The sequence below is a fragment of the Pseudophryne corroboree genome, chromosome 8 (assembly GCF_028390025.1).
Source record: "Pseudophryne corroboree isolate aPseCor3 chromosome 8, aPseCor3.hap2, whole genome shotgun sequence".
Classification (NCBI taxonomy): domain Eukaryota; kingdom Metazoa; phylum Chordata; class Amphibia; order Anura; family Myobatrachidae; genus Pseudophryne; species Pseudophryne corroboree.
The window spans coordinates 392,300,161-392,324,817 of NC_086451.1; the positions used below are offsets into that span (position 1 = coordinate 392,300,161).

Here is a 24,657-nt window from a genome sequence, read left to right on the forward strand (position 1 = left end):
ATCTTACGCGTTCCTTTGTTCTTCCCCCCCCCCCCCCGCCTCGTTTTTCTTTTGGTGGACGTCCTCTTGGCGCTCTGGTCACCTCTAAAAAAGATTGTCGATTTTCAAAATCCCCCCTGTATGTCTGGATGTTGGTAGCCGTCCCTTCCTCATTCTCTGAAGATTCAACTTCCGATGAACTATATTGATTGGTTCTTTCCATATTATGAGGTCTAACCTGTGGTTTTTTCCATCTATAAATATTGCCCGTAGCAAAATCTCTTTTGTCTCTCATAAATTTGGTCTTTTTCCGTTCTATGATTAAAGCTTCATATGTCTCTAGCTCTTTTTTATTGTTTTCAAAGGTTTTCTGGAATCTGTTGTCTGTCTCCCAGATCTCAAGTTTCTTGCCCAAATTACTAATTTCCTTCTCACATTCATCTAAAACTAGATGATTGTGTTTAGTAAGTATTCCAATAAGTTCCAGAGAACATTTGGTAAGGGTATTTTCCCAGTCAGCCTTTAAATTGTCGGTGGCTAGTTCAAATGCTGGGAATGTCTTCGGTCTTAAGCCCCTAGGAACTATTTTTTGTCTCAAATAGTTCTCCAAACTGGTTAAATCCCAGTTTGTCCTTATTTGTCTCTGAAGTAGACGTTTTAATTTAAGGAGATCTTCTTCCCAGTTCTGCTCGGGTTCAGGTAAGGAGGAGGAAGTTGGAAAAATTCCCTCGCAAATCCTCTGTTTTACGTTTGGTACTCAACTCAGATAATTTAAAGTTAGACATTTTATGGATGAGTACCAAATTGTTTCTATTAACCTTAATTTATGTACTGACACTAAGAGAGATTTAACTGGGTATAACTTTCCCCGTTATAGAAACAGGGTTGGTATACCCAAAACTGCATAAATTTTGTTCGTGCAGGGATGGAAACTGAGTATCCTCAGAAAAAAACATTGATATAAAAAGAAAATCATATATCCCGCACAGAACATAAACAGATTGGTAGAAAATATATGAACCAGCTATTATAGGAAATTTCTTACATTAATTTAGTATCAAAGCTGGAGGTGCTCCACGGAACTGAATATCACATACTCTAATACCGAAAACCCAGAGACGGATTTACAAGGAAAAGAAAGTTCCTTTGTGGAGCACTCTTTTAAATGTATAATTAGTAAATAATTTTATTAAAACATAACTTTTATTCACTCTTATTCATAAAAACTTTCTAGATATAATCATACAATACAAAATGCAAAAAATGACAAAATACAAAAATGACATATATACGCTCACCAAAATAATAATGGCGGTGGTGGTATTATAAAGCATCAATTGGTCAAATACCTATAACACATCAATACACCAATTATTCAACTTAATTTATAAAGCTTTAAATGCTGTTTCATAATCATCTCCAGCTAACGATAACCTTGAGATTGGTCTAGGCGATTTTCTCATATGGTTCCTTCATATGCTAACTGTTAATAACATGCATGAAATTTCGAACAATAGACCGCAGATACTGCTTTGAAAAATGCTATCATAATTTGATAATTTGATATGCAAACTGACCATAGGTCTATGTTACTGCTTGTTTCTTATAAGAGTTTGTTGTAATAGCATAACCAAATGTCTTCTCTCTGTGCCCCTCTCCCTTAATAACTGTCAAGTGCAAATTACAAAGTACACATATTGGATAGAAAGGAACAGCGTGAAGATATGCCACCCCTTCTACTGCCGCCGTCTTCTGTGAGCGGACGGGGGTGAGAGCGGGACCAGCAAACGCTGTTCACGATGGAGAGATACAGTGATACGCCCTATCTCCTCCGTTTGTGGTGTTAGATGGTCCTGGTAACACTGGGCATTGCAGGAGCCAAATTCGCCACCGGGAGGAGGGCAGACACCGAAATTTAAGGGACAGATACTCAAATCACATATTTATTGCTGGGCTATTGAATAGTCTAATAACAATAATATATTAACTTCTTTCCTGACCGACCACAATGAAAGTGTCTAAATTATATTCCAGACGTAGTATCATGTTATTAGGTATCAAAGAATATGAAATTCACTGTAGTGCCTAACTGCCTATGATACATATAAAGAATAAATAACAGCGTGTCCCTGTCAATTTTTAATTAGGATACTTGACAGATAGATTGAAAATTAGGGACAGCGTGAGAATCTGCAGCCCTTTCTACTGCCTCCGTCTTCTGTGAGCGGATGGAGGTGAGAGCGGAGCTTGCAGGCACGCTGGCCGGAGAGAAAGGTGCAGTGTGCGACCCTGCTCCCGTATGCGGTGTTAGGTGGCCCTGGTTACTGATTGCATTGCAGGGACCAAAATGCGCCGCCGGGAGAGGAGAGGACACCTGAAGGACAGCAGGTTACCTGACTCGGTTGGCTGGAGGGTGTAGATGTGTGCAGACTGTTCCCCCTGCAGCGGGGAATCAGCAAACGGCCAGAACGCGTTTCACCACGGAGGGCTTAATCACCTGTGAGCCTGACCGGAGTCAGGAAATGTGTCAGTATTTAAAAAAGGTTGAACCAATCCTAGAGCGTGGACTAATTGCTCGGTAATTGATTGCCATATTGGCTGAGAGTTTTAACCCGATAATACAGGCAGCGAGATTCTGTTTGCGACATTGCCCAACTAGACATGAGATAAAGGAAAGAAACAAATACACCTGATAATCCTGATATTATTATTGATAATATCCCATCATATATACATTGGTAACAGTATACTCTCAATTAAATATACATTCAGAAAAATGTTTATTATGCATTCAAAAAAGTTATTGAGATTACATTCTAAATAAAGGGGGGGGGGAAGGGGGGAGGAGGAGAAAAGAAAAGAAATCAGAGTTCTATAAAGTGAAAACATCAGGATACTTGATTGGATTATCCATCCCATGGTGATAATATACTGGCCACTTAGGTGGAAATGTGAATTTGTATACTATTAGGCTAAAGAAAGAAAAAAAAGAAAAAGAAAAGAAAGGGGGCAGTGGGGGGTGAGTGGAGCGAGGGGGGGGGGGAGGGGAAAAGGGGGGGGGAAGGAATGTTTCTCTCGGTGTTAGTGTGGGTGAGTCTTCAGTGGTTTACTAAAGAAAGAGGGGAAAGAGGGGAAAAGATTGTATAGAAAAATGTTGGGTGTAAAGTCAAGTGACAATTTAATGAGGGGGGACCGAAGGTTAGGGAAAAGCGGCGATGAAGATAAAGCCCCATGTAGTGAACAAAATACACTTATTAAAAACAAAGAGGTGCATTTAGCAACTATTATGTAAAAAGTGTGAACCTGTGGAAGAAAGGGGAGGGGGGAAAGAATGAAGGAAAAAAGGGAGAAGGGGGGGAAAGAAGCATTTGGAAAGAGGGGAAATAGGGAAAAATATAGGCTAACATTGTGTCAATATGCACCTGTGAGTGATAATATGTAATAAATATATACATATATATATATACATGCATTTGTACATACATATATACATACATATATATACATACATACATGTGTGTGTATGTGTACACACACATATATGCAATGTGCATATATATATGTTAGTGTGAAGTGTATGTTGCTAGAAGTGTATGTTAGGGATAGTGAAAGGTGCCAATTGCACCTTATATATTATGTGAAGGAAGTGTGCAAGTGTACAAATCCATAAGAAATGAGATCTAATACTGTCCACCTCAGATACTGTAATACAAAATGAGTGACTAGAGTCATTAATATCTAAAAGGAGGTCTTCAAAAAATGAATATATATGTAATGTGATGGCTTTCTATCCTGCTGTAAATTCGTAAAGCCCCAAAAGGGCACGGCCAAAACCTAAGGCTAACGAGCTTGATGAGAGAGATATGATCAAGAGATATAGTGTAGCTATTTTAATGTCTATATCTACGTGGAAAGATATTGAAAGGATGTTGAAAATCCTACATTCATTAGACCATCCGGTCCCTAATTAGTTGAAGGGATCCTTAGGGAGAAGCCTTGGCCTACGAGTCTGTGGTCCGTTATGTCTTTTGAAGAGTTAAACTTTCAAAGGAAGATATTATAATTGATGGATTCATTGAGACCATCTGGTCCCAGGGTACCTAACATGAAAGTCCACTTGCTCTCTTTTTGGAGAAGCATTTTAGTCATATCTCCACCCCTAATGTTAGGTTTGATCTTATCCACACAGAATACTTTCATTCTGTGTGAGGGATTATGGTGGAAATGTTTGGCCACGGATGTAATCTGTTTCATGTTCCCCAGATCTCTCGCCGCGTTCCTGATGGACCCGCAGTGTTCCAAAATTCGCAGTTTTAACATCCTTGTTGTCATGCCTATGTATCTTTTACCACAAGTGCACAGAATACAGTAGATCACATTGGTCGTGGTACAATTGCAGAAGAATCTAATTTTGTGTTTTGTACCATATTTATCTGTTATCTCTTTAACTGGGTCCATATATTGGCAGGCCTTACAAGCCCCACATGGATAAGTTCCGCATGTTGATATATGTTTAGGCGTCTTAGAGACATAATGACTCTGAACCAGAATATCCCTAAGATTGGGAGATCTTCTCCAGCTCATGGAGACTGAATCCTCAATCTCCATGGCAATGTCTGGATCTGGTTGTAATACATGCCAGTGTTTTTGTATGGCTGCTTTCAGTTCTCTCCAATCGCTACAAAAGTCGCCCACAAATCGAATAGTACCTGAATCCTTACTCTTTTTCTCTTGAAAAATGAGAGTTCCTCTGTCAACCTTCATAAGTGAGGTTCTGGCTTTTTTGATTAGCCTATGGCTATATCCTCTTTCTCGCAGACGAGTAGTGAGTTCTTTGCTCTGCTCTAAAAATTCTTGCTTATCCGAGCAGTTACATTTCAATCTTAAGAACTCACCCTTAGGAATGTTGTTAATAGTGGGTGGGAAATGTGAGCTTGAATTGTGCAAGACACTATTCGTGGCGGTTTTTTTTACGATATAGCTTAGTTGCAAGAGTATTGCCAGTACTTCGATAAATCTGCAGATCCAGAAAAGAGATATTGTCTCTACTGTGTTCTGAGGTACACTTGAGATTTAGATTGTTGGTATTCAATTTATTAATGAAAGTCCCAAGGAGTTCTTCCGATCCATCCCATATAAGGAGGATATCATCTATGTAGCGAATCCACAAGCTGACATGTTTGGTAATTGCTTCATTATCATCTGAAAAGACTTCCTCCCTCTCCCACCACCCTAGGAAGAGGTTGGCATATGTGGGCGCACAGGCTGCCCCCATAGCCGTCCCTCTTACCTGCAGGTAGTGGCGATCGTTGAATACAAAATAATTTCGACTGAGGACAAATTGTAGGAGTTTGAGAATGAAGAAATGAAAATCACTCATACCTTCCATCTCCAGAAAATATCTGGTTGCTTTTACTCCCAAATCATGGGATATGCAGGTGTATAAGGACTCTATGTCCATACTAACCAATATTTGGTCATCCTCTAATTTTACATCGTGGAGTCTCTTCAATACATCTGCAGTGTCTTTCACATAGGAAGGTAAGGTGGTGACGAAATGTCTTAGATGTGTATCAATAAAGATACTTGCCTTCTCTAGGAGGCCTCCCATCCCCGAGACAATGGGTCTTCCAGGTGGTTTATTAAGGTTTTTATGAACCTTGGGGAGGAGATAAAACGTGGCAGTTTTTGGGTTTTCAGTGAGTAAGAATTGAAATTCCTCCTTCATGATAACTCCATCTTGATATGCCTCTGTGATCAATTTAGTGTATATCTCCTGAAAATCAGCAGTGGGATTTGAGAACAATCTTTTATAGCAATTAGGGTTCCCAAGTTGTGACAGGGCTTCCAGTACATACATGTCCTTTGGCCTTATTACGATGTTGCCACCCTTATCTGATGGTTTTATAATAACATCGTCCCATTTCTGAATCTCGTTCATAGCTGTTTTTTCTGCTACGGTAATGTTGGATGGTTTTTTCCTATATTTGTTCTTTCTATATATCGTATCAAATTCTTTCGTAACAAGATTCAGAAAAACTCGTATCTCAGGGCTGATATGGTCTGATGGAGAGAAGTTAGATCTATTCTTACAGAGGGGCCTCCTCTGTTGATCTATGGGATCCTGGTTAGTATCTCTTCCTGCCAATTCTTCCAGGATAGTTAGGGTGGCTATATCTTGTGTATCAAAGATTTGATCCGTGCTGTCCCATGACTGGTATTTGTCCTTAGAGGGGTCAGATTGGGCCTGTCCATCCTTCCTATTTTTATTATGTGATGAAAAGAATTTAGTTAATAGGAGTTTGCGACCAAATAATTGTAAATTGGTCTCCCATTCAAAACGGTTGAAAGATTTGGAGGGCGAGAAAGACAATCCTTTTTGCAGAAGTTTTATCTGGTCATCTGTCAGAATATGTTGAGACAGATTGATGATATTGAGGCTGTCTTGTAACTCTAGTTGTTCTTGTTCCTGCGTGTTGGGTAACGCGCTGGTGACTGTGACTCCCATCTTACGCGTTCCTTTGTTCTTCTTCCCCCCCCCCGCCTCGTTTTTCTTTTGGTGGACGTCCTCTTGGCGCTCTGGTCACCTCTAAAAAAGATTGTCGATTTTCAAAATCCCCCCTGTATGTCTGGATGTTGGTAGCCGTCCCTTCCTCATTCTCTGAAGATTCAACTTCCGATGAACTATATTGATTGGTTCTTTCCATATTATGAGGTCTAACCTGTGGTTTTTTCCATCTATAAATATTGCCCGTAGCAAAATCTCTTTTGTCTCTCATAAATTTGGTCTTTTTCCGTTCTATGATTAAAGCTTCATATGTCTCTAGCTCTTTTTTATTGTTTTCAAAGGTTTTCTGGAATCTGTTGTCTGTCTCCCAGATCTCAAGTTTCTTGCCCAAATTACTAATTTCCTTCTCACATTCATCTAAAACTAGATGATTGTGTTTAGTAAGTATTCCAATAAGTTCCAGAGAACATTTGGTAAGGGTATTTTCCCAGTCAGCCTTTAAATTGTCGGTGGCTAGTTCAAATGCTGGGAATGTCTTCGGTCTTAAGCCCCTAGGAACTATTTTTTGTCTCAAATAGTTCTCCAAACTGGTTAAATCCCAGTTTGTCCTTATTTGTCTCTGAAGTAGACGTTTTAATTTAAGGAGATCTTCTTCCCAGTTCTGCTCGGGTTCAGGTAAGGAGGAGGAAGTTGGAAAAATTCCCTCCAAATCCTCTGTTTTACGTTTGGTACTCAACTCAGATAATAATTTAAAGTTAGACATTTTATGGATGAGTACCAAATTGTTTCTATTAACCTTAATTTATGTACTGACACTAAGAGAGATTTAACTGGGTATAACTTTCCCCGTTATAGAAACAGGGTTGGTATACCCAAAACTGCATAAATTTTGTTCGTGCAGGGATGGAAACTGAGTATCCTCAGAAAAAACATTGATATAAAAAGAAAATCATATATCCCGCACAGAACATAAACAGATTGGTAGAAAATATATGAACCAGCTATTATAGGAAATTTCTTACATTAATTTAGTATCAAAGCTGGAGGTGCTCCACGGAACTGAATATCACATACTCTAATACCGAAAACCCAGAGACGGATTTACAAGGAAAAGAAAGTTCCTTTGTGGAGCACTCTTTTAAATGTATAATTAGTAAATAATTTTATTAAAACATAACTTTTATTCACTCTTATTCATAAAAACTTTCTAGATATAATCATACAATACAAAATGCAAAAAATGACAAAATACAAAAATGACATATATACGCTCACCAAAATAATAATGGCGGTGGTGGTATTATAAAGCATCAATTGGTCAAATACCTATAACACATCAATACACCAATTATTCAACTTAATTTATAAAGCTTTAAATGCTGTTTCATAATCATCTCCAGCTAACGATAACCTTGAGATTGGTCTAGGCGATTTTCTCATATGGTTCCTTCATATGCTAACTGTTAATAACATGCATGAAATTTCGAACAATAGACCGCAGATACTGCTTTGAAAAATGCTATCATAATTTGATAATTTGATATGCAAACTGACCATAGGTCTATGTTACTGCTTGTTTCTTATAAGAGTTTGTTGTAATAGCATAACCAAATGTCTTCTCTCTGTGCCCTCTCCCTTAATAACTGTCAAGTGCAAATTACAAAGTACACATATTGGATAGAAAGGAACAGCGTGAAGATATGCCACCCCTTCTACTGCCGCCGTCTTCTGTGAGCGGACGGGGGTGAGAGCGGGACCAGCAAACGCTGTTCACGATGGAGAGATACAGTGATACGCCCTATCTCCTCCGTTTGTGGTGTTAGATGGTCCTGGTAACACTGGGCATTGCAGGAGCCAAATTCGCCACCGGGAGGAGGGCAGACACCGAAATTTAAGGGACAGATACTCAAATCACATATTTATTGCTGGGCTATTGAATAGTCTAATAACAATAATATATTAACTTCTTTCCTGACCGACCACAATGAAAGTGTCTAAATTATATTCCAGACGTAGTATCATGTTATTAGGTATCAAAGAATATGAAATTCACTGTAGTGCCTAACTGCCTATGATACATATAAAGAATAAATAACAGCGTGTCCCTGTCAATTTTTAATTAGGATACTTGACAGATAGATTGAAAATTAGGGACAGCGTGAGAATCTGCAGCCCTTTCTACTGCCTCCGTCTTCTGTGAGCGGATGGAGGTGAGAGCGGAGCTTGCAGGCACGCTGGCCGGAGAGAAAGGTGCAGTGTGCGACCCTGCTCCCGTATGCGGTGTTAGGTGGCCCTGGTTACTGATTGCATTGCAGGGACCAAAATGCGCCGCCGGGAGAGGAGAGGACACCTGAAGGACAGGTTACCTGACTCGGTTGGCTGGAGGGTGTAGATGTGTGCAGACTGTTCCCCCTGCAGCGGGGAATCAGCAAACGGCCAGAACGCGTTTCACCACGGAGGGCTTAATCACCTGTGAGCCTGACCGGAGTCAGGAAATGTGTCAGTATTTAAAAAAGGTTGAACCAATCCTAGAGCGTGGACTAATTGCTCGGTAATTGATTGCCATATTGGCTGAGAGTTTTAACCCGATAATACAGGCAGCGAGATTCTGTTTGCGACATTGCCCAACTAGACATGAGATAAAGGAAAGAAACAAATACACCTGATAATCCTGATATTATTATTGATAATATCCCATCATATATACATTGGTAACAGTATACTCTCAATTAAATATACATTCAGAAAAATGTTTATTATGCATTCAAAAAAGTTATTGAGATTACATTCTAAATAAAGGGGGGGGGAAGGGGGGAGGAGGAGAAAAGAAAAGAAATCAGAGTTCTATAAAGTGAAAACATCAGGATACTTGATTGGATTATCCATCCCATGGTGATAATATACTGGCCACTTAGGTGGAAATGTGAATTTGTATACTATTAGGCTAAAGAAAGAAAAAAAAGAAAAAGAAAAGAAAGGGGGCAGTGGGGGTGAGTGGAGCGAGGGGGGGGGGGGGAAGGGGAAAAGGGGGGGGAAAGGAATGTTTCTCTCGGTGTTAGTGTGGGTGAGTCTTCAGTGGTTTACTAAAGAAAGAGGGGAAAGAGGGGAAAAGATTGTATAGAAAAATGTTGGGTGTAAAGTCAAGTGACAATTTAATGAGGGGGGACCGAAGGTTAGGGAAAAGCGGCGATGAAGATAAAGCCCCATGTAGTGAACAAAATACACTTATTAAAAACAAAGAGGTGCATTTAGCAACTATTATGTAAAAAGTGTGAACCTGTGGAAGAAAGGGGAGGGGGAAAGAATGAAGGAAAAAAGGGAGAAGGGGGGGAAAGAAGCATTTGGAAAGAGGGGAAATAGGGAAAAATATAGGCTAACATTGTGTCAATATGCACCTGTGAGTGATAATATGTGATAAATATATACATATATATATACATGCATTTGTACATACATATATACATACATATATATACATACATACATGTGTGTGTATGTGTACACACACATATATGCAATGTGCATATATATATGTTAGTGTGAAGTGTATGTTGCTAGAAGTGTATGTTAGGGATAGTGAAAGGTGCCAATTGCACCTTATATATTATGTGAAGGAAGTGTGCAAGTGTACAAATCCATAAGAAATGAGATCTAATACTGTCCACTCAGATACTGTAATACAAAATGAGTGACTAGAGTCATTAATATCTAAAAGGAGGTCTTCAAAAAATGAATATATATGTAATGTGATGGCTTTCTATCCTGCTGTAAATTCGTAAAGCCCCAAAAGGGCACGGCCAAAACCTAAGGCTAACGAGCTTGATGAGAGAGATATGATCAAGAGATATAGTGTAGCTATTTTAATGTCTACATCTACGTGGAAAGATATTGAAAGGATGTTGAAAATCCTACATTCATTAGACCATCCGGTCCCTAATTAGTTGAAGGGATCCTTAGGGAGAAGCCTTGGCCTACGAGTCTGTGGTCCGTTATGTCTTTTGAAGAGTTAAACTTTCAAAGGAAGATATTATAATTGATGGATTCATTGAGACCATCTGGTCCCAGGGTACCTAACATGAAAGTCCACTTGCTCTCTTTTTGGAGAAGCATTTTAGTCATATCTCCACCCCTAATGTTAGGTTTGATCTTATCCACACAGAATACTTTCATTCTGTGTGAGGGATTATGGTGGAAATGTTTGGCCACGGATGTAATCTGTTTCATGTTCCCCAGATCTCTCGCCGCGTTCCTGATGGACCCGCAGTGTTCCAAAATTCGCAGTTTTAACATCCTTGTTGTCATGCCTATGTATCTTTTACCACAAGTGCACAGAATACAGTAGATCACATTGGTCGTGGTACAATTGCAGAAGAATCTAATTTTGTGTTTTGTACCATATTTATCTGTTATCTCTTTAACTGGGTCCATATATTGGCAGGCCTTACAAGCCCCACATGGATAAGTTCCGCATGTTGATATATGTTTAGGCGTCTTAGAGACATAATGACTCTGAACCAGAATATCCCTAAGATTGGGAGATCTTCTCCAGCTCATGGAGACTGAATCCTCAATCTCCATGGCTATGTCTGGATCTGTTTGTAATACATGCCAGTGTTTTTGTATGGCTGCTTTCAGTTCTCTCCAATCGCTACAAAAGTCGCCCACAAATCGAATAGTACCTGAATCCTTACTCTTTTTCTCTTGAAAAATGAGAGTTCCTCTGTCAACCTTCATAAGTGAGGTTCTGGCTTTTTTGATTAGCCTATGGCTATATCCTCTTTCTCGCAGACGAGTAGTGAGTTCTTTGCTCTGCTCTAAAAATTCTTGCTTATCCGAGCAGTTACGTTTCAATCTTAAGAACTCACCCTTAGGAATGTTGTTAATAGTGGGTGGGAAATGTGAGCTTGAATTGTGCAAGACACTATTCGTGGCAGTTTTTTTACGATATAGCTTAGTTGCAAGAGTATTGCCAGTACTTCGATAAATCTGCAGATCCAGAAAAGAGATATTGTCTCTACTGTGTTCTGAGGTACACTTGAGATTTAGATTGTTGGTATTCAATTTATTAATGAAAGTCCCAAGGAGTTCTTCCGATCCATCCCATATAAGGAGGATATCATCTATGTAGCGAATCCACAAGCTGACATGTTTGGTAATTGCTTCATCATCATCTGAAAAGACTTCCTCCCTCTCCCACCACCCTAGGAAGAGGTTGGCATATGTGGGCGCACAGGCTGCCCCCATAGCCGTCCCTCTTACCTGCAGGTAGTGGCGATCGTTGAATACAAAATAATTTCGACTGAGGACAAATCGTAGGAGTTTGAGAATGAAGAAATGAAAATCACTCATACCTTCCATCTCCAGAAAATATCTGGTTGCTTTTACTCCCAAATCATGGGATATGCAGGTGTATAAGGACTCTATGTCCATACTAACCAATATTTGGTCATGCTCTAATTTTACATCGTGGAGTCTCTTCAATACATCTGCAGTGTCTTTCACATAGGAAGGTAAGGTGGTGACGAAATGTCTTAGATGTGTATCAATAAAGATATTATGGGATGGGATGGATAATCCAATCAAGTATCCTGATGTTTTCACTTTATAGAACTCTGATTTCTTTTCTTTTCTCCTCCTCCCCCCTTCCCCCCCCCCTTTATTTAGAATGTAATCTCAATAACTTTTTTGAATGCATAATAAACATTTTTCTGAATGTATATTTAATTGAGAGTATACTGTTACCAATGTATATATGATGGGATATTATCAATAATAATATCAGGATTATCAGGTGTATTTGTTTCTTTCCTTTATCTCATGTCTAGTTGGGCAATGTCGCAAACAGAATCTCGCTGCCTGTATTATCGGGTTAAAACTCTCAGCCAATATGGCAATCAATTACCGAGCAATTAGTCCATGCTCTAGGATTGGTTCAACCTTTTTTAAATACTGACACATTTCCTGACTCCGGTCAGGCTCACAGGTGATTAAGCCCTCCGTGGTGAAACGCGTTCTGGCCGTTTGCTGATTCCCCGCTGCAGGGGGAACAGTCTGCACACATCTACACCCTCCAGCCAACCGAGTCAGGTAACCTGTCCTTCAGGTGTCCTCTCCTCTCCCGGCGGCGCATTTTGGTCCCTGCAATGCAATCAGTAACCAGGGCCACCTAACACCGCATACGGGAGCAGGGTCGCACACTGCACCTTTCTCTCCGGCCAGCGTGCCTGCAAGCTCCGCTCTCACCTCCATCCGCTCACAGAAGACGGAGGCAGTAGAAAGGGCTGCAGATTCTCACGCTGTCCCTAATTTTCAATCTATCTGTCAAGTATCCTAATTAAAAATTGACAGGGACACGCTGTTATTTATTCTTTATATGTATCATAGGCACTACAGTGAATTTCATATTCTTTGATACCTAATAACATGATACTACGTCTGGAATATAATTTAGACACTTTCATTGTGGTCGGTCAGGAAAGAAGTTAATATATTATTGTTATTAGACTATTCAATAGCCCAGCAATAAATATGTGATTTGAGTATCTGTCCCTTAAATTTCGGTGTCTGCCCTCCTCCCGGTGGCGAATTTGGCTCCTGCAATGCCCAGTGTTACCAGGACCATCTAACACCACAAACGGAGGAGATAGGGCGTATCACTGTATCTCTCCATCGTGAACAGCGTTTGCTGGTCCCGCTCTCACCCCCGTCCGCTCACAGAAGACGGCGGCAGTAGAAGGGGTGGCATATCTTCACGCTGTTCCTTTCTATCCAATATGTGTACTTTGTAATTTGCACTTGACAGTTATTAAGGGAGAGGGCACAGAGAGAGGACATTTGGTTATGCTATTACAACAAACTCTTATAAGAAACAAGCAGTAACATAGACCTATGGTCAGTTTGCATATCAAATTATCAAATTATGATAGCATTTTTCAAAGCAGTATCTGCGGTCTATTGTTCGAAATTTCATGCATGTTATTAACAGTTAGCATATGAAGGAACCATATGAGAAAATCGCCTAGACCAATCTCAAGGTTATCGTTAGCTGGAGATGATTATGAAACAGCATTTAAAGCTTTATAAATTAAGTTGAATAATTGGTGTATTGATGTGTTATAGGTATTTGACCAATTGATGCTTTATAATACCACCACCGCCATTATTATTTTGGTGAGCGTATATATGTCATTTTTGTATTTTGTCATTTTTTGCATTTTGTATTGTATGATTATATCTAGAAAGTTTTTATGAATAAGAGTGAATAAAAGTTATGTTTTAATAAAATGATTTACTAATTATACATTTAAAAGAGTGCTCCACAAAGGAACTTTCTTTTCCTTGTAAATCCGTCTCTGGGTTTTCGGTATTAGAGTCTGTATTACAGTGGTGTAAGATGTCTGTTGACATGGTGATGTGTGCTGCTTTTAACTCTACCCCATCTTAAGTGGGGTCACTCATGTGTGAACAATGTTCCTTATCTCACAGGGACACAGTTCACAGGCACCTAAATGGTAAGATAGTTTTAAGAGCATGATTCAGAATGTAAATTCAGAATTAGCTGCAGCTAAAAAAGAAAGACAGGTGTTAAGACACTCTATTGATTGTGTGTCAAAAGCAGCAGATACCAAGAAAGCTTCCCAGCCCCGTCTAGGGGTTTCACATAAATGCTCACCGCCACAGGTGCTCCAGTCTGATTCTGATCAGCCTGATGTGGATGATGATGATATGGATGAGGACAGCTCTCTGTCCCCTGGGGTGGTGACTCTCATTTTTGCTGTAAAAGAGGTCCTACCTATACTGGATCAGGAGACAGAACCAGATGAGGAGTTGTACTTTAATGTTAGACCAAAGACCTCAGCAACCTTTCTTGTGTCTAAATAATTAAACTCCCTGGCCAGGGAGGCTTGGTTAAACCTTGATAAAAAATAAAAAAATCCTCAGAGGTTTTTAACTACTTTTCCCCTCACTGCGGACGACAGGAAGGTATGGGAAAACCCACCGTCCGTTGACACGTCTGTGTCCAGACAGTCTAAGAAATTGGTGCTGCCGGTACCAGGGGCTATATCCTTAAAGAACTGGCTGACCATAAAATTGAGACTACTCTAAAGGCAATTTATACGGCAGTGGGCGTAGCACAGTGTCTCACAATAGTTTGTGGGTTGATTTCCAGGGCAATGGTAAAGTGGTCTGATTCTGTTATTGATGGTTTAGACTCTCTGCCCCATGATGAGGTCATTACTCTGTTGCAACACATACATGATGCTGCTAATTTTATGGGTTGTTAAAGAGTTGCATAAGATAAATGGCCGCCATACTGCTATGGCTGTTTCGGCATGCCAAGCTCTGTGGTTACTCAATGATCAGCGGATGCTGATTCCAAAAAGGGGGTAGAAAATCTTCCCTTTACAGGTGATGCCTTGTTTGGAGACAAATTAGATAAATGTATCTCTCAGGCAATGGTGGGTATGGCTGCGCCACCTGCTAGACGCTCCTACACAGGACCCTCCTTGCAGTCCTTTCATGTGGCAAGGTTCAGAGGAAGGGGCCGGGAAGTCTCCACCAGTCCGAGAGGATCCCGTGATAAGTCCTGAAAACCTGCAGCTGCTGCTTCCCTGGACCAGACCATCGGATCCCCTGCCACTAAGCCCTCCGTGTGACGGTTGGCCCCAGCGGCTAGGCGATTTTCAGGTGGGTGCTCATCTTGATCCCTGCCGGGATCCTTGGGTGAGGGATCTCATTTCCCAAGGATACCGCCTGGAATTTCAAGCACTCCCTCCTCACAGGTTCTTCAGGGTCGGGCTTACCAGCTTTACCGCAGCAAGAGTTACCTTGCAGGAGGCTATTCAAAGACTTTTGCAAATGGGGGTGGTGGTTCCTGTACCTCCTTCATCACGCAATGGGGGTTTTTACTCCAGTCTTTTTGTCATTCCCAAACCAGATGTTCGGTGCACCCCATCTTGACCTGAAGTCTCTGAACCCGTATCTGCGGGTGTTCAAGTTCAAAATGGAATCCCTATGGGCAGTGGAGTCCGGTCTGGAGGAGGGGGAGTTCCTGGTGTCTCTGGATGTCAAGGATGCTTACTTACACATTCCCATGTGGCCCCCTCATCAGGCTCATCTCAGGTTTGCCATCTTGGATGACCATTTCCATTTTTAGGCCTTGCCCTTTGGCCTGTCCACAGCTCCGAAGGTATTCACCAAAGTCATGGCAGAGATGATGCTGCAACTGCGCATGATGGGAGTCAACATAGTCCCCTACCTGGACGATCTCCTCATAAAGGCTGTGTCCAGGGAGCGTCTGCTGCATAGCATCGATCTGACGACTCGCCTGCTTACGGATCATGGGTGGATCCTAAATTTTCAGAAATCTCACCTGGAACTGACCCAACATCTTCAGTTCCTGGTAATGATACTGGATACAGTGTCTCAAAAGGTGTTTCCCCTGATGGACAAGGCCTTGCTATCCAGGCTATGGTTCACTCTGTGCTTAGTCCTCACAAGGTATCCATACATCTTTGCATCCAATTACTGGGCAAGATGGTGGTTGCTTATGAGGCAATCCAATACAGCAGATTTCATGCCCGACCATTTAAGCTGGATCTACTGGACAAATGGTCAGGGTCTCACCTTCACATGTATCAGGAAGTCACCTTTTCTCAGAGTGCCAGGATTTCTCTATTATGGTGGCTACAAGTTCCTCACTGTCAGACTTGGTTTTGTCTGTGTCCCCGGAGGGGGCGCTAGTGGGCCAGTGGAGGTAGGAGGGAGAAAGTGAGGAGGCTGGATTAAGTTTCTGCGCATGGGCGCAATGATGTTTATTAAACACAAAGTTCACAAAAGGCAGCAGAAATAAACAATAAGGAATGCAATGTCAATGGTACAGCGTGGAAGCTGAAAGTCTATGGCAACAGAGATATGACAATGGATGAATGATAACTGATGAATGACAACTGATGAATGATAACTTGATAGATGATAATCTGGTATGGGAACCAGAGCAGTTTAAAACATGGAGCCAGCAGAGATGGTAACATACAGCAAACCTGGTAGCAGAGGCAGGAGACTGGCAACGTTCACAGTGCAGGTGATGAGGCACAAGCAGCAAGCAAGCTGCATCACAGGTGAGGAGATGGAATGCACCTGGAGCGAGTCTCTACTGCTAGGCTGAAGCACACTGGGTTGGTGATTAGTGTGAAGCCTGTAAACAGAAGCAGGTGTTGCTGAGGCTTGTAGTTCCACGGGGCTGTAGGAGGATAACCAGGAGCACAAAGTCACAGGTAGGTAACCAGGAACACGGAGGAACAGGTACCAGATCCAGACAAATGGGTCGCAGGAGTGAAACAAAGTTCAGGATAACCACAGGCTCACCCTGCAGCTCCTGATATACCCCCTGGTGTGCAGGCATTGGTTGGAGTGGGAAAAGGAGGTGCGGCCAAGCACCGGATTGGCCGCCGTACTCTGACCGATGGAGACTGTCATGGCGGCGCCCATGCCGCGGCCCGGCGGGAACGCGGCGTGCTCACACACCCGCTGTCACAGGAGCGTTCCTAGGCCCAGGATGACGTCTGGCGGCAGAGGTGCGGATGACAGCAGAACGTAGGAACCCCGGACGGAGTCCGCACCGATGGACAGATGTCACTGTGGTGAGTCGATTCCTGACACTCACCTAGTAAAGGGCAGGAGTTTCAGTATCCACTCGTGGATTCTTCTGACAGAGGATTCCAGCCTCCGGGGTTGGGGGTGCTGTGATCCAAGGGGCCCAGTTCCAGGGGACATGGTCGAGACAGGAATCTGCTCTGCCGATAAACATCCTGAAACTCAGGCCAATTTACAATGCTTTTCTGTGAGCTTCTCATGTCCTGAAGGATCAGGCGATCCAGGTTCAATCGGACAACACCACGGCGATGGCGTACATAAACCAACAACGCTTTTCCAGAGCGGTGATGTCAGAGGTGTCAAAATCCTCCTCTGGGCGGAGACCAACGCAAGGGCCATCTCAGCCATATTCTTTCCAGGAGTGGACAACTGGGAAGCAGACTTCCTCAGCAGGTATGACCTCCATCCGAGGGAATGGGGCCTACATCCCCAGGTATTTCGACAGTTAATTCACCGGTGGGGCTGTCCGCAGATAGATATGATGGCTTCTCGTCTCAACAAGAAGCTAAGCTGTTACTGTTCCAGAATGAGGGATCCATAGGCTGTAGCAGTGGACGCGCTGACAACACCTTGGAAGTTCCAGTTTGTGTACCTGTTCCCTCCTCTACCGCTAATCCCAAGGGTTCTATAAAGACTAAGAAAAGAAAGCGTTCAAGCAATTCTAATTACCCTGGATTGGCCTCGACGGGCATGGTGCTCGAACCTCCTAACCTTGGCTCTGGAGGATTCTTGGCCTCTGCCGCTCCCAAAGGATCTTCTTCAACATGGTCCGTTCGTCTATCCAGACTTAAGTTTGATAGCTTGGAAGTTGAGAGGGAGATTCTAGAAAGAAATGGTCTTCCCTCCTGGGTTATTTCCACCATAGTTCAGGCCAGGAAGATGGTTCCGTCAAAACATTATCATCGTATCTGGAAAAAGTATGTTTCCTGACGTGAAGGTAGAAAGGTTTCTCCCGTGGAATTTAGAAATGGTCGTTTTCTACTTTTCCTGCAAGCGGAAGTGGATATGGGTCTACGGTTAGGCTCCATCAAAGTCCAGATTTCTGCACTCCCTATTTTCTTCCAGAAACAGCTTGCCTTGTTGCAAGAAGTACAGACCTTCCTAAAGGGAGTTCTTCATATGCAACCGCCCTTTGTACCTCCCACAGCTCCGTGGGACATCAATGTGGTTCTGTCCTTTCTCCAATCAGACTGGTTTGAACCCTTACATAGGGTGGAGTTAAAATTTCTCACATGGAAGACGGTGATGTTATTGGCATTGGCGTCTGCCAGACATGAATTGGGGGTCTTATCCTGTAAGAGCCCTTATTTGATATTTCATGAAGACAGGGCAGAACTCAGGTTTTGCCAAAAATGGTGTCAGCTTTTCATGCGAATCAACCTATTGTGGTTCCAGTATTGTCTGACGCTTCCGTTGGTCCTGAGTCCTTGGATGTGGTCAGGGCTCTGAAGATTTATGTCAAAAGGATGGCCTGTCATCGGAAATCTGACTCGCTGTTTATGTCCTGTCCTTTATGATGCCTCCAAGATTGGTCGGCCGGCTTCTAAGCAATCTATTTCTCGCTGGCTCAGGTTGACCATTCAACAGGCCTATTCTTTGGCGGCTCTGCCTTTGCCGAAGTCTATTCAGGCCCACTCAACGAGGTTGATGAGGTCTTCCTGGGCGACTGCCCGGGGAGTATCGGCCCTACAATTGTGCTGAGCTGCAACTTGGTCTGGTTCGAACATGTTTGTTAAATTCTATGTTCGATACCTTGGCCAAGGATGACCTTCAGTTTGGTCAGGCGGTTTTACAGGGTTCTCAGCACTGTCCCACCCATTTGGGAGCTTTGGGACTTCCCCATGGTACTAAAGTACAAGACCCCAGTATCCACTAGGCGTAAGAGAAAATAAGAATGCAATTCCTTTTCTCCTAGTCCGTAGTGGATACTGGGCGCCTGCCTCAGTGCTTCATTCCTGCTTATCTGTGTAAGTATTTGTTTGGGCCGGTGTTATGGTCCCATTATGTTGTTGGGATAGCTTGCTATCCTGGTTAGGTTGGTGTTTTGCTATCCTCTGTTCTGGTAAGCGCCCTCCTTTTCGTTATAGTTGTGTGTTGGCTTGTTGCCTCACTTCTGTTGTAATGTTTCTTATGTCCGTCTCCTCGGGCACAGTTTTCCTAGACTGAGTCTGGTAGGAGGGGCATAGAGGGGAGAAGCCAGCCCACACACACACACACTAAAGGTTTTTAAAGTGCCAGGCTCCAGTGGACCCGATCTATACCCATGGTACTAAAGTACAAGACCCCAGTATCCACTACGGACTAGGAGAAAAGGAATTACTGGTAGGTATTCAATTCCTATTTTTTCTTGCATGACACAGTTCTTGTAGGACTCCCTTCTTGCTGTGTTTGTAGCATTGTGCTACTGCCTCCATTCTGCTGTAATATCTTGCATCCGTGCTTGTAACCTGAGTGATCTCTTTGCTTGCCACCAAATGTGAAGATACTGGGTTTTCAAATCACTCAGGCACGGTGGTAGATGAAAAACCAACAGTGGTTTATTGAACTGAATGGGTTATAAACAATTCAGCACACTTCTGTAATACAATTCCACATGACAATTCCCACCACAAACTCCTGACAGAACAGTACTTCTTAGTCAAGGAGCATAGAATCTCTCTTCAGCTCTCTGGTTAGCTCTACTTATACCCCCAGAAGCTTCATATTGCAGGGGTGTGTTTGATTGCTTTGTCTTAGATCTTACAGCATTGGAATACAATACATATTCTAATCAAGGTGATTACATCAGTCAGTGATCCACCCTGCCTGGTCAGCTCACTGTTGGACAATAGGGAGTAAACAAGAAGGGACAATGTTACCTTATATGACTCACCCTTTGAGGGTCCACTGTGGTGTTAGTAAACAATAGGAAACCAGGTCTAATATGAACACATTAACTAAAGTGTAACAGATAACAACACAATTGCAGATATTAACAATATTAAGGTTGATTTAAGCATAATCTGGGGGTGAGCAGGGACATGCTATGGGGATAAAAAGTACATATTTGACATGGGAAATGATGCATAACAATATTAATTGTCACAGATCTCTCATTTCCTCACAAGCAGTTTGGACCAGCACATGCAATCTCCACCACAAACACCCTCCTCAACAACCTCCTCATTAATGATCCAAGGTAGTCTTTCCAAAAAATGTATTTGTGGGGGCCCAAACAAGCCAAGCACTTCAACCACAAAAGTAGCAGTCCATCTTGCTTAGTTTGTTAAACTGTGCATGTCCTTTTTAATAACCAACATAAGGATGGGTGGAAGGGCCCAAGGACAATTCCATCTTGCACCACTTTTCATAATCAGACTTTTCATAATCGGCTGTATTTTTGGGGACATTGAGGACTGTCTTTTTTGCCTGGACAAACATTTGTTTTGGTTATTGCTCTAATACATTACTAATTTGCAACACATTTTTAACCAGAAAAGAATACAGTGATAGCCAAGGTTACCTTACAAGGGTTGAAAGAGAAGCCAAGAAAATAAATAATAGCAGAGCTTCAAACTTCAGATCAGCCTCTCTATATTAAATTTTCTTACTTAATCAATCAATCAATCAATCAATCAATCAATCAATCAAATCAATCAATCATTTACATGAATGAATGAATGAGTGAATCAATTAATCAATCAATCAATCAATCAATCATCTTACATTTTCTTAATCATTTAAATGAATGAAACAATCAATCAATCAATCAATCAATCAATCAATCAATCAATCCTTTACCTGCCTTCCACTACATACAAACTGAATTCCACCTCCATTTTCTTGTACTGCCATCAGGCCTCTGATCTACAGTAGTTCTTGATTACTGAAAACATTCTTGGTTTCTATGGGGTCATATAGTTGATTAAACTGCCATGCTATCTGCCACTTATGTGTGGCAATGTTTCATACAGATGCGTCCTCATGCATTTTACCTCAGTACGCCACGTAGCGAGAGATGCCTGGCGTGAGTGAGCTAACAGGTTCCTTGCAACTCAGTTAGCATTGGGCTGCCTATTTTCCCCAAAAATGTGTCGTATTCAAATCGCTATACGAATAGAATGCACAAGCAGACTCTGCTGATTAAAATGACATGCAGCGTGCCTATATTCTCTGTGCGCCTTCGGCTGTATCTGCATACTCACCGTAATAACCTGACATGGTCTATTAACCTGACATTTATTAGTTCTGTTTTGTTTCCTCAGTTGTACAACATTTACTCACATTTCATGAAGTACATTCCGGGACCTCATAAGCAATTGATGAAGAATTATACAGAAATAACTGACTTTATCAGGCAAAAAACGGAGAACAATTTGAAGGATTTGGACAGAAATAACCCCAGGGATTTTATAGACTGTTTCCTGATCAAAATGGAGAAGGTACCATCCTGTAAACAGATTTCAGATGAATGTCACTTACGTAATAATATACAAGGTTTACATAAAATAGGCATATAAACTCTCCGACCCCAAATTAACAATTGCAGCACATGTATAATACTGGCTTATCCCCAGGTAATATTTGTTTTAAAACTCACTAACATCAAGCTATAAACCAACATACAAATAGAGGGGGTGGCATCAAAATGCCAGCTCCTCCACAGTGACAGGAGCCGGGTGCTGATGTGTGACATTCTCCTGCAGCACTTGGCTCCTGACACAGAGAAGGAGCCAGCAGTGCGGGCAGACCAGTCTCTGGGGGCAGCCCAGCATCTCCAGAAATGCCGGGCATGCTCCTGAAGTGATGTAATCTGGGGGCTTTCCATGAAGCCACGCCCCTTCCAGTGAGGTAATGCCCCAGATTAATGGAAACAGGTATTTCCTGTGAGACTATGCCCATTTATGATAGACCACACCCCATTTTTGGATGTACATATCTCAGGTGTGCGGGGGGATACAAAGTGCGCACCTGGTGTCACCAGTATCTGTGACTTCTCTGCAGCAAGATATATGTCTAGCAGTGAATGTAAGACCAGAAATAAGAGCCTCATGTAGAGTTGGACTTATTACTGCATCCAAAACAGTTGCATAAAATTTCAGCATATTTTGAGTTAGAGCTTAAAATACTGGGCCTAGGGCCTAATTCTTACCTGATTGTAGATGTTGCTAGAAAACGCACACCTACGATCAATTTCTTTAACATGAGGGGGGACGTCAAGCACACATGCCGCATCCTGCCCCTCCCCCCCTCCGCACACATGCAAAAGCATCCCACAACGGTGATGTTTTTGCATGTTTCAAGTAGCCCTCTGTCTACACAGCCTAGCTGCGAAAGCAGATGGCTACCCGCCATGTTAAGGGTTGCAACGGCTGTGTGTGATGTCACACAGCCACTGCTGCCTGCCCTTCCCTGCCCCTTCAACGGCCCGGACACGCCTCCATTGTCCAGACCACGCCCCTATAATGGAGAGACCAACGCCACAAAACGCGGCGTTGATGCCCGTTCCCACCCCCTTTCAGGTCTTAAACTGTGCTCTGAAGAGAACGCAGTTAGGACCTTGTACATTCGCGTACCGGCATACACACATGCGCAGATGTGCAGATATTGCTTCAGAGTGATTTTAGCACATCTGCGACAGGGCCTGAATTGGCCCCCTAATGCAGAATTGTAAGTATCGATCTTTGCAAGGTGTATCTTGCATGTGTTCACACTGTTCATGCTCCGGAACAAACTATGTAAGCAATGCAGTCATACTCATTTCAAGAGCTTCGTCACTTCCCACTAAAGGAGTGTAATTCTGCTGTAATGTGATTTCACCTAGGAGCTTCTTTAAAAATATCTCCAGTAGGAGATGAAACGCATCACAATCATTGGCTTTGCATTGCTGCTGGTACTGCTACTTCTGTATGGATGCCAATCTTATGATGCAGTGTAAAGATTCAAGTTTTCTTGCTGATTAAAGGTTCCTGAAGGATAGTGCTACTGGATAGTTGCATCTTATTAAAAATAGGCTGTCCATTGCCTAACTACAGGATGCCAAGCCAATTACTGTTCTCTGCAGTTAGGCAAAGACAGAAAAACAAACCCGACAAAAAACGTATTGATATTAAAAGTGGCGTCCAATACTAATGACCTAACCTGAAGGAGGAATGCCAACCCTTCTAAAACAAGTATACAAAGTAAAGAGACCTCAGGTGGCAGTGGCGCACCCAGGGGGGGGGTTCCGAGCACCCAGAAACCCCCCTCCACTAAAAAAAAAAAATTTTTTTTTTTTTTTTTTTTTAGCTGCATGAGTATTATTAATGGCTGTCTAGCGTCCTCTGCAGCCTGCTGTCTTCCTGGTGGCACTTGTAAGTGCAGTAAAAGTTTACTTTATTTTAATTATAGTACATATATATCCATGTGCATACATATATACACATGTATATACATACATACATACATACATATAAACACACACACATATGATGTATACATGTGTATATATACGTGTACTGTATGTGTGTATATATATATATATATATATATATATATGAATGCATGTTTAATATGCTATGTATATGTGTTTATGTGTGTGTGTGTGTGTGTGTGTGTGTGTGTATGTATGTATGTGTATATATATATATATATATATATATATATATATATATATATAGATATATATATATATAGATATATATATATATATATATAGATATAGATACCCTTGTAGTAGCCGGCACTCGGAAGGCCTCCGTGGGCTTTCTGGCTCAGGTGCCATCCTATGAGGTTTCCACCTCCATCACTATCCCATGTAAAGAAGGCGGCACTCAGAGACTTGAAGGTGCAAAAGAATATTTAGTAAACAAGCTGCAGAGTTACATCAACTTTTCGGGGCGCGCAGCCCCTTCATCATCCTGATGAAGGGGCTGCGCGCCCCGAAACGTTGATGTAACTCTGCAGCTTGTTTACTAAATATTCTTTTGCACCTTCAAGTCTCTGAGTGCCGCCTTCTTTACATGGGATATATATATATATATATATATATATATATATATATACACACACACACACACACACACACACACACACACACTAGTTTTACGGACACAGCATATACTGGGTCACCCCAGTCCCCAGCCCCGTGATTGGCTCCACCCAGTTCTGGAAACCCCCCCATGCAAATCCTGCGTTTGCCACTGGGTGGTGGTTGATTGCCCGCACAATTGCAACAACAATAATATATAAAAGTAATAAGCAATAATTTATTATAATCAAATGAAATAAGTAATACATTCCAGGGAGTTGGGAACTAAAATAGATAAGCAAACAATACTGTATATCAAACATTAAGCAGAAAATTCTAGATCACTTTTAATGACAGTCCTAGTGAATGAACACAGGTCTGTGAGTTTTAAATTACTTGTTTGTTATATTTTGTATAAATAGCAACATAAGTGTGTTTAATATAGCCAATCGCGTCATTGGCACCCCCACTGCAGGGGAAACTTGAGTGTTTCCCCAAGGGGTGCTCGGCTGCCGGCCGGGAGACT

The 24,657-nt window shown here is 41.9% G+C and overlaps 1 protein-coding gene across 1 annotated transcript in view; it reads left to right on the plus strand.

Moving 5' to 3' along the window:
• The window catches only part of LOC134949243 (cytochrome P450 2F2-like), a 207,246-nt gene that overhangs the window by 137,041 nt on the left and 45,548 nt on the right, over positions 1 to 24,657 (plus strand). The window contains exon 6 of the mRNA XM_063937719.1: positions 21,388 to 21,564. Within this exon, the coding sequence (XP_063793789.1) occupies positions 21,388 to 21,564 (177 nt within the window). The remainder of the gene's footprint in view (positions 1 to 21,387; positions 21,565 to 24,657) is intronic.